Source organism: Gossypium raimondii, chromosome 1, assembly GCF_025698545.1.
Source record: "Gossypium raimondii isolate GPD5lz chromosome 1, ASM2569854v1, whole genome shotgun sequence".
NCBI lineage: Eukaryota > Viridiplantae > Streptophyta > Magnoliopsida > Malvales > Malvaceae > Gossypium > Gossypium raimondii.
In genome coordinates this window covers 6,433,023-6,444,193 of record NC_068565.1, presented here as the reverse complement: position 1 = coordinate 6,444,193, position 11,171 = coordinate 6,433,023, and the positions used below count along the sequence as shown (strand labels likewise).

General features: G+C 33.4%; 1 protein-coding gene across 1 annotated transcript; it reads right to left on the bottom strand.

Annotated features, from left to right (window-relative positions):
* Nucleotides 1-7,110: 7,110 nt before the first annotated feature.
* Nucleotides 7,111-10,836, bottom strand: LOC105786718 (uncharacterized). The gene is made up of 5 exons (XM_012613211.1): nt 9,833-10,836; nt 8,915-9,448; nt 8,084-8,473; nt 7,782-7,960; nt 7,111-7,664 (listed from the first exon to the last, which is right to left on the bottom strand). The coding sequence occupies exons 1-5, from the start codon at nt 10,834-10,836 to the stop codon at nt 7,111-7,113; spliced, it is 2,661 nt and encodes an 886-aa protein (XP_012468665.1).
* Between the last annotated feature and the right edge of the window lie 335 nt (nt 10,837-11,171).

Sequence of the window (11,171 nt, the reverse complement as noted above, 5' to 3'; positions counted from 1 at the left end):
TCTATTTGCCACATAAACACTTCTAATTTCATGCAATAATTCAATTAAGTCATTTAATCACTAATTAGACACACTTTGCATTTTTTTCAATTTAGTCCTAAAATTTCAATTAGGCACTAAATCATTAAAATTTCCTATCCATATTTTCACACAATATTTCAATCAATTGGTAATTAATAAAAATTTATAAAATTAAACTATTTCACTTCGAATTTGTGGTTACGAAACCACTGTTCCGATTAGGCCTATTTCGGGCTATCACAGTATTAATTTAAATAAGTACATTTGTATTATTTATATAGAGTTAGTAAAAAAGATATTTTATTATTTATTATTAATTAGTAAAAGATTTTTATATGATAAATAAATTGAAATTATGACAAGTGGATGGTGACGATAAAATACAAATGTAAAATATATGTGTACATTTGTAATATTTATATTTGTTATTAAATAGATATTTATTATAATAATTATTATTGTTATTATTATTTAATTGATATTATATTATTAGATTAATGAACAAATTAATAAGTTGACAAATGTATGGTGATAGTAAACTACAAGTGTAATAAATCATATACATACAATTGTAAAATACATATTTATTTACTTAATATTTAAGAAATAATAATTATTAAACTAAAGTAAAATAAAAGCATAAAAAGAAAGAGAAAAGCAGAATAGAAATGAAACAGGGAGAAAAAGAAAGAAAAGAAGGAAAGAAGAAAAGAAAGAAAAGGGAGAAATAGGGTTTTTAAAGCTTGGGGTTTAATTTGGTAAGTCAATTTAGTCTATTTTCTAATAATTTTGATGTTTTGGAGTCCTAGAGTTGAATATTATTAAATTTAAGTTGAAAATTTGAAAACTAGTAGATTTTTGAGTAGGGTTCATGTTGAATAAATGATTGAATTAGGGTTTCTTTGATAAAATTATTGATTATAATTAATTAAAGGATTAAATTGTAAACTAGGCTATAAGTTTTGTGTTGTAGGGACTAAATTGAAAGAAATTTAAAATTATGAAATTATGATGAAAGCTTGATAGTTAAATTTAAGTTTAGATGGAATTTGGGTAGGAATAAGATATAAATTGTAATGGAAAATAGATGAATTTAGTTAGGACTAAAATTGGAATTTAAGTGAATGTTAAATAGAAATTTAGTATTTAATGTAAATTAGTGATATATTAATGATTGTAAATTATTTTAATTTTCGTAGCTAACAAAGAACCGGAGACATCGGCACCGAAAAGAAAGGAAACAGTTATCGAGGAGTAATCGCGAAATTCGGGTTTGTATTAATATAATTCAAGTTATTCATTATTAAATATTAATTTTAAATTTATTTAATTTATAGTAAGTAAATATTGAGGTAAGTAGCTTTATTGAATTGAATTTAGAAAATTGAATTGAATGAGAAATATGTGTTAGAATTGAATTGAATTTTGATTAGTAAATGAAAAAGTGAATTTGATATTGAAAGTAAATTTTGAAATGAAAGTGAGTTTGAATGGAGAATTGGAAACCCTATTAGCTAGTCGGGCTGAGTCGAATATAGTTGGCATGCCAAAGGATTTGAAGAGTTCAGGGAAACTTCGACCTCGAGTCGATGAGACACTGGGTGTCACTATTTTACTTCGAATAGATTCGATGAGATACTGGGTATCACTGTACTTCGGCTAGGCCGATGAGACACTGGATGTCAACTTTGTTTCGAACTATCCGATGAGGCACTGGGTGCCAATCTGGTGTGTTTGGTTGGATCCGTGTATCTGCGAAAGTCCAAGTCTGTTAATAGGGGTAATTAATTGAAAAGTTAAATCGAAAGAAATGAATCAGTTGAGCCATTGAAAAGAAACGTGATTGTGGAATATAATTTGAAAATGTGAATTGAATATGAAAATGCGAATAGAAAGCATGAACTAAATGTTCATGAGATAAATAATGGCTCAATGTGATAGTATATGATATTAACTAATGAAAGCCAAAATGAATTGTAGATATTGAGAAAAGAAAGTTAAATATAATTTAGTTTGGTAAAATTTTAAAGTTAAATGATTTAATTTACTTTGTTATTATATTATAATTTGAATTATAGTAATACCACTGATATGATATACTCAGCGTACGGTTGTTACCGTGTGCAGGTTAGTAAAAATTAAGGTTCCGGCTCAGCATCCAGAGCGATCCTGACTCCAGTACAAAATTTGGTGATGTAATCTTTCTTTTGGTAAAGTGGCATGTACTTAGGTGTTATATTGGTCACTTGAAAGTGTCTTATCCTTTTGGTTGGAAATGATACTAAAATAATATTTTGATACTTGGTGTAATGAAATGGAAATAGAATTATCATAACATATTTGATATATTTAGTAACAAGTTGAAATAGAATGAATGAAGTTTATTAGTTTAAACAATATATGCAAATATTTATTTAGTAAATTACTAAGTGATGTTTAAGATATGTTTAGGTGTATTTGAATATGAAATTGTATGGATTGTGATATTGGTTTTGAATTGGTTGCGGTTTGAAATTGCGTGGAACGTTAAATATTTATAAAGGGTTATATTGAGTTTTTTAAATGAAGTCAATTAGTAATAAAAATATTTATATGAAATTATGATTATATTATAATAAGTTTGTTATTTGTTCAAGAATTATTTGTAAAAAAAGTGTAGAAATTGGTAAGTAGACCGAACCTATTTATCACTTAATAAAGAATAAATCCAAGGTAAATTACATAAAAAGGTCGGTTTCTAATATTAATTAGGGATTTAGGCTTTTTTTTTCTAAAATTAGGGAAATAGGTCTATTTTGGAAAGAGAAACGGAAAACGCGTACTGCAGGAAGCGTTTTCTTCTTTCCAAAAATTGTTTATTTTTTGTGTTGGGTGTTGTAAATTTGGGGAGAAAAATTTATTTGTCTTTGTGTTTGAGGGAGACATTATGATAGTTTTAAGGTATGTTTGAGTTAACGGGGATGCGATGGTGCTCGAAGACCCACGCATTTCATTTATCGTATGGGGATGAAACCATCACCTTAAAAGATGTCACATTGCAACTCGGGATCCCATTTCACGATAGTTATACGATCACGGGTTGAAGTATAACTTGGGCTCCCAGTTAACAATGGTTATGCGGTCACAGGTTCAAATATAACTCAGGCCCCCAATTGACAGTGATTATACGGTCTCGGGTTCCAGTTTCATGCCACTAGAAGAGAACGCTTTATAAACTCAAACACGAGTTTGATAGCATAATCATGAGAGAAAACAAATGGGCTTTCCAATATAATCAACTTATTATTTTTCTCCATTTCCACCAAAGTAATATCCTTAACCACATTATTTGAAACTTGCGACAGAGTTGGGGGCAAGAAGACTGTGTTGAAAAATGTGCCCATATTATAGTAAATATGTAATAGTTTTCTATGTATTTCAATGATTAATAAATAAATAAAATAAATTTCACATTTCATTGTTATATCTTTTGTGTTTCTATCTTTCATGTTTTGCATATAGAGCAAAATTGTGATAAACAAATATTAGCTCATTGATTGTCTAAGTTCAAACTAATGATAAGTGGCATTGTAAAAATGTTTACATTGTAAAAAGACAACTTATTTCAATAGATAATCTAAATGAGTCTGTAATCTCAGTAAAAGAATCAAAGTGAGCGTTTGATTCAAATACTTAAATGAATTATTATGTCATCTAAAATTCCAAATGGAAAGATGACTCCATGGGTAGATGTTGGAAAACGCTGAAATCAATCCATAGTCACATTAAAGTTAGACTTTAATAAAATTTATTATTAAATTATTTTTCTTATATATTTTGGCACGGTTTGAAAGTTTAAATTAGTATTTAAGGTTTTATATTATTTAATTAAGTATTCGAATGTAAACTTTTGGTTCAAATTAGTACTTGAACTTAATTTTGTAGTTTAATTTAGTTCAAATAAATTATTTATCGTAAGTACTAATTTAAATCAAAAAATTAAATTCAGATATCAATTTAAATCAAGATGTCAAACTCGAATTTTGAATCGTATTTATATGTATTAACCCTTTTTCTTTTACGGTACTGCTTTAAAACTTGTTGCTTCGCATGAAATTACCACATACGAGGGGCACAAACTTAAATTACCACATTTTTGGGCTTAGTTATTGTGTACACAAACTTAAATTTATTAAATTATTATAATTTATAAGTAAAATTTTAACAATAAATTAATTGTCAATAAATCAAATACATCTTTTCACAGCAAATTAAAAAAAAAGTCTATTGTCCTAATGGTGGGTTTTTTACTAAAATATTATAAAAGAAAATAAAAATAACCAAAATATTATATATTTTTTATTTACCAAAATATACTAAAAAAACAAAAAATAGAAAAAAAAAGCTGCAGCCGATTTGACAATACCCTAGAGGAGGGAATCTGATTGGCGGCACCAAAGGTGCCTAACTGATAGGCGGCACCAAAGGTGCCATTCCCATGGGCGGCACCAGTCGTGTTATAAACACCAGCTCTGTCCAGCTGAAGCAGAAAAATAAGAAGAAAAAGAAGAGAAAGAAGAGTTGCTGCGGAAAAAGAGAGAAAAAGAGAGAGAGAAGAGAAAAAATGTATTTTTTTTAAATAATTGATTATCTTGTTGTTATTTTTTTTGTATAATTTTTATTATTTTTTTGTTTTAGTTTAGTTTTTTTTTTTTGGTGAAATGAAAACATCAATTACATAAAGCACCCATTGATTTTATCCTCTTGAAGTAAATCTAAAATATCCCTAGGAGCCTCATCAATAACTTGTAAGCTTGATTTCCAACTCAAACTGAGTTTAGCAAGATGATCCGCTACCAAGTTTTGATTTCTTGGTATATGCTTAATCCTCCACTCCCCTTCTGAATGCAAGATGCGGAAAGTCCTTCGGAGTACAGTGATCCCTGAGTCTTCCAAATCCATATCATTCAAGATTTGGGCAACTTCAAGATTATCAGTCATGATATTAATTTGTTTATAGCCCTTATTGAGTAAAATAAGGATACCATCTAGAATGGCCCAAACTTTAGCTTCGAACGGAGAACACACGCCGACGAATCGGTTAAATCCCACTATCCAATTTCCATCTCGATCACAAGCCATGCCTTCTGTTGCAGCATAACCAGAATCTCTGGCCACAGCTCTATCAGTGGATAAAAACACCCAAGTATCATCTGGATTGACCATCAAGGAAGAGCTCTGCTTGTTGTTATTGTTGTCTTCAACATGAGAGATGTAGTTACGACCCCAGCAGCTAGAAACTTTCACCACTTCCGATGATGTCCAAGAAATATGTTGGAAGATAAATAGGTTCCTGTTCTTCCATATACGCCAAGCAACTAGTCCAAATAGGCAAGACCACACGAGACCATAATCCTGTAATCTTTCATGAAAACAAAGGTTAAGAATAAGCCAATCCTGAAAAGAAACAGAGAAAAACCTTTGTTTTAGCTGATTTGGGATCACAAGTTGCCACACATCTTTCGCAGGAGGACAATCCCGGAGAACATGAACCAAATCCTCAAATTCATGACCACAAATAGAACAGGAACTACAATGACTGAGTCCCCTTCTAGCTCGTTTCGAATTTGTGAGCAGTTTTTGTTTGAAAGCAAGCCAAAAGAAAACTCTTACTCTTTGAGGACCTGGATATTTCCAAACTATCTTCCAATAATCCTCCTAGGAATTCCAAGAATTCTCTTTCAAATACCAATAGGCACTGCGAACTGAGAAGACTCCAGATGCTGACTTGGTCCATATAATCCTATCCGAACCAGAGTCAGGGTGAGGAGGAGGAATGCTAATGATTCTATTAATAATATATTCAGACACCCAGACACGAAACAGATCCAAATTCCAGCAACCATCAGAATTGACCATCTTCCTAACACAACAATCCAAATCAAGGTTAGCATAAGAAGGAATTGAAGAGATTAAAGGGCCCATACCTGGGATCCAAGGATCTTTCCAGCAACGAGCACTAGCACCATCTCCAATAGACCATGCAAGATTTTCTCGAAGAAGCGGCCATGTCTTAGAGAGAGCCCTCCATAAATGAGAACATTGGCTTTTATTAATAGAATCTGGGGAATTATCTTTCCAACCATAATTGGCTCGAAGAACACGAACCCAAAGCGCATTACTTTTAGACACTAGATTAAAGCCAATATTCATTAGAAAAGATGAATTTTGATCTTCCAGATGTCTGAATCCAAGACCTCCCCGAGTCCTCGGTTGACAGATAGAATTTCATCCCACTAGAGACGATTTAGGATGCCCATCAGAACTACCCCAAATAAACTGCCTGACCAACCTTTCAATGTCAGCGCTGACACCTTTCGGAATCATCAAAGATTGCATGAAGTAATTAGGAATAGAGAGAAGTACCGATTGTGCCAACGTAATTCTCCCTGCAATAGACAACTTCCTAGCATCCCAACTCTGCAATTTCTTCCTCACTTTGTCCACTATAAAGCTTAGGGTACTTTTGGTAATCCTGTCATGTAAAAGAGGGACACCTAAATATATACCAAGATTTCGGACTTCTTGAAAACCAAAAAGTTGGTTAATTTGATTGCGAACATCAGCTTCTGTATTTTTAGAAAAGAAAATGTTACTTTTCCTAACATTGATTCGGTGTCTTGAAATATCACAGAAATGGTTTAGAATGTAATCCAGTAATCGAGCTTGGTCAATTTGAGCTTTACAGAAGATCACTAAATCATCCGCAAAGAACAAATGAGAAATTGAAGGGCCTGCACGAGAAAGATGAATTGGAACCCATTTTCCAGATTATATTTCTGCCCTAATAAAGTGTCCTAACCATTCCATGCAAAGCACAAATAAGTAGGGCGACAAAGGACAACCCTGACAAATTCCTCTCTTAGGTTTGAATTTCTGAGTAGGCACCCCATTCCACAGAATTTGCATAGAAGGTGAAGAAATAGCTGACATGATTACTCTCCATAAGGAGACAGGGATTTTGGCAGCTAACAAGGAAGCACTTATAAAGTCCCAGCTAACTCTGTCATAAGCTTTCTCCAAATCTAACTTAATAGCCATCCATTTCCTTCATTTCCTAGTACAGCGCATAAAGTGAATGATCTCTTGAGCTAAAATGATGTTGTCAGAAATGTTACGCCCAGCTATGAACCCAACTTGTTCTTGGGATATAAGCTTGGGAAAGACCACCTTAAACTGATTAGCAATAACTTTCATAACCAGCTTGTAAAGAACAGAGCATAGACTAATGGGCCTAAAATGGGTAAAATCCTCAGGATTCTCTTTTTTAGGGATTAACACAATCAGCGTATTATTCAATTCAGGATCTATCCGTCGTCCATCAAAAACCTCTTTTACCCATTGAAAAACATCATTCCCAAGAATATCCCATTGACTTTGAAAAAAATGAGCGTGGAAACCATCACTTCCAGGAGCTTTCAAAGGAGCCATGTCAAACAGTGCCCTTTTAATCTCCTCATTAGTGACAGAAGCCTCCAGAAAACTAACTTCTGAAGAATTGAAGCTAGGGAACCCAGCATTAGGAATATCCCTCAAGGTAGAAGGAGTCTCTCCATAAAGCCCTTCAAAGAATTCCACCGCCTTAGCCTGCAAGACGTCTTGATCTGAACATCATTCCCCATTATCTATGCGTAAGGTAAAGATACGGTTGAATTTCCTTCTTCTCAAAGTATGGCTATAAAAAAACTTTGTATTGCGATCCCCCAATTGAAGCCAATCACAGCGAGCCTTTTGTCTCCAAAGAAGATCTTCGTGATCTAGTACATTTTCCAACTCGTCCCAAATTTTTAATTCTTTTCCTGCTAAATACGTTGAGGGAGAATGCTCCAAGGTTTTTTGAATATTGTTAAGCGATCTCATAAGATTTCTCTTACGAGTACCCAAAAAGCCATAAATATTCCTGTTCCATTCTTTAGCAAAAAAGGTAAAATTGTTTAAAGATTCAAACATATTACCTGTGAAATTTCACCTTTCTCTAACAAGATTAGAGAAATCACTATGTTTTGTCCATCCTGCTAAAAACCTGAAAGGTCTGCCCTGAAATGAGCTACAGTCAGTTCTAGTAGATAACAAGAGGGGCCTATGATCAGACTTAATACGAGTGAGATGATGAACAGAGTAATGTGGAAAAGTAGACACCCAAGTGTCATTAGCTAAGGCCCGATCAAGTCTGACAAAAGTACTACCTCTTTGCCAAGTGAAAGCAGGTCCAATAAATCCCAAATCCTGCAACTCACAGGAGTCAACAAAATTACCAAAAAAATCACAACGCTTACCAACGGAAACAGGACTCTTTTTATCTGAAGGAGATAAAATTGCATTAAAATCCCCCATAATTAACCAAGGAGAATTAATGTTAGGATTAGCTGATTTTAAATCTTCCCAAAGAGTCTTCCGTTTAGACCTGTCAGGACTGCCATAAACAAATGAAATAAAGAAGGAATTATTAAGATTAAAACTATTAACACGTAAGAAAATAAACTGAGGATGATTTCGAATAATATGGATTTGAATAGACTCCTTCCATCCAACCCATATGCCACCTGAAAAACCAACAGCTTCAACCCGATGTGAATAGTTAAACCCCAAATTTTCAATAATAAGATTAGCCTTTTTACCACTCACTTTCGGTTCCACCAAACAAACTATATCAGGCCTATGCTCGGCATTGTATTCCTGAATGACTCGTAAAAACTTCCTGCTAGCGCTCCCTTGACAATTCCATGAAAAAATTTTTAGATTTAAAACCATAATAAAATATATAAAAACTAAATTATATAAAAAATACACCAAATCCCTAATAACAAATTATCAAAATAACAAAACAAATAAGAATAAAAAACGATATCCTTACTGCCCAGGACCATTAACTCCTTCTTTTAGCCCACCAATTTTGAAGCTAGAGTCAACCTCAATATTAGATTTTGCAAAAGTCGAGATGCTCTCGGCAAGGAATTCCATCGATTCCTTCAAAGGTGTTCTCTGGCCTCCCGAATTTTTGAAGCGAACATTGCTTCCATGGAAAAGTTTAGTCTGTTTTTTAGCAAATCCTCTGTCTTTATTTTTAAAAAATTTACCCGAACCACCGGAAAACACAAGAGAAGGATGAGCATTGTTCTTTTCCTTGGCTTGGGTTTTTTCATGAAAGACAACCGCCGAATGTTTACCAGAGTCAAGATTACCAACATCCAGTGAAACTGCAGTCCGCCTTGATTCCTCCAAATCTGGCTGATTTTTTGATCCTTCTCCTTCAAATCCAAGACCCATATCGTCACCTGGGACTGTTTGTAACTCATCTGTTATAAAAATCCGACTGCCCTTTCCAGCAGCAACGGAGGGATGATGGGCAACCAAATCTGGATCAGAACGTTCTAAAGCTCCACGGGGCCTGACCAGCAGGTATGGTTCTAATGCCCAAACTACTATAAGGCTTCTTTAAATTATGCAATTTTTCTTTTTGGCTTGTGCTGGGCTTACTGGGCTCCGAGAGTATCCTACTGCTTCCTTTAAAAATAGGGCCACTATTTCCCATCAGACCCACCTTCTTTAAGTTACTTTTATTATTACTATTTCTTTTTTCAACTACTCGATCATTATTAGGAATAGTAGAAATTTTCTCCATCGAATTACCATGCATAATTTCTTTCCCTTTATGACACCTGGTATTCGGCAGAAAACCCTCAAAATCATCTTTGTGCAAATCTTTATTATTAAGGGTTCTAAAACGGGAGCCATCTTTCCCAATCTGTTGATTATGTAAGGAATTTTGCACGTTATCTCTGATTTTCCGCCTTGATTTCTTCTCATGATCATCCAAGGTTTGAAATTCCCGTATTCCTTCTCCGCGTCGACCTTGGCCGTGTTTTGAAACTCTGATGACATTTTCGATGGTGTGTTCTCCTTTTCACTAGGGATTTCAGATTTCTTAAAAGGACAAGAGTTTTCCACATGCCCATATCTCCCACAATGAAAACAGATTGTAGATAAAGATTCATATTCAACATTCTGCTTACGACCATTGATCAGAATATGGGATACCAATGGCTTTTCCAAGTTAACATAAATAGCCAATCTAGCAAATCTTCCCCTAGTCCTACTATCCGTGTTCATATCCAATTTAACCACTTTATCAACCATTTCCCCTATCTCAGTGATGATTTTATGATTGTATAAATATCCAGGTAAACTGGGAAATCTAATCCATGCCATCACAACACTAGGGTAAGCTTGTGAAGGATCAAAGGCTAGCGTCCAAGGCTGAACCGTCAAATATTGACCAAAGATAATCCAAGGTCCTTCAGCAAGTGCCCTTTCACAGTCCAACTTATTCTGGAATTTTACCAAGAAGTAACCATTTTCTATATCCATCATATGTAGAGGCGCTGAAGGTCTCCACAGGTTGAACAATTTATTCTGCAAAACCAAAAAGCCAATGTTACGACCAAGAAGTTTTAAAATCACTGTGTTTTCCATACCTTGAATAAGGATTTTGTGGATCCTATCCGAGAAGGAAATGGAAGGTACGCCATCCACAAAAGATTTTAGAATGTCCCCATCCAAAATATCCAGATCATCTTTTCCTTCCAAATCAATGAGAGTATCCTTAGACGATTGGCCTACAAGCATATCCCTCCACGAGATAGATTTTTCCGGGGATGAATCGATCAACATATTATTGTTTGTATCAACGTCATCGACTCTGAACCAAACTTTCTTAGGGATCAACTCCTCAGTGATGGATTTTTCAGAATCAGTATTTTCACAGAGAGAACTCATTCCTGCATATTTTAGGACCAGTTATTTTTTAGTTTAGTTATTAAGATTAATAAAACTCAAATTGATAGTTTTAGTTAGTATTATTATTAGTTTTTAGGGTTTAAATGTTACTTAGTATTATTGTTAGTAAAAAACTAGTATATTATTATTATGGTTAGTTATTACTTTAAAAAATTTCATAATTTCATAATTTCTAATTTTATATTTTTACTTTATTTTAGTGCATTATGTTTGAAATTTATTAAATATACCATTTTGGATTTTATTACTTTCCGTGAATATACAATTTCCGTATTTTTTCGTATTTTATGTTTTCTTAAACATATTTTTTATCA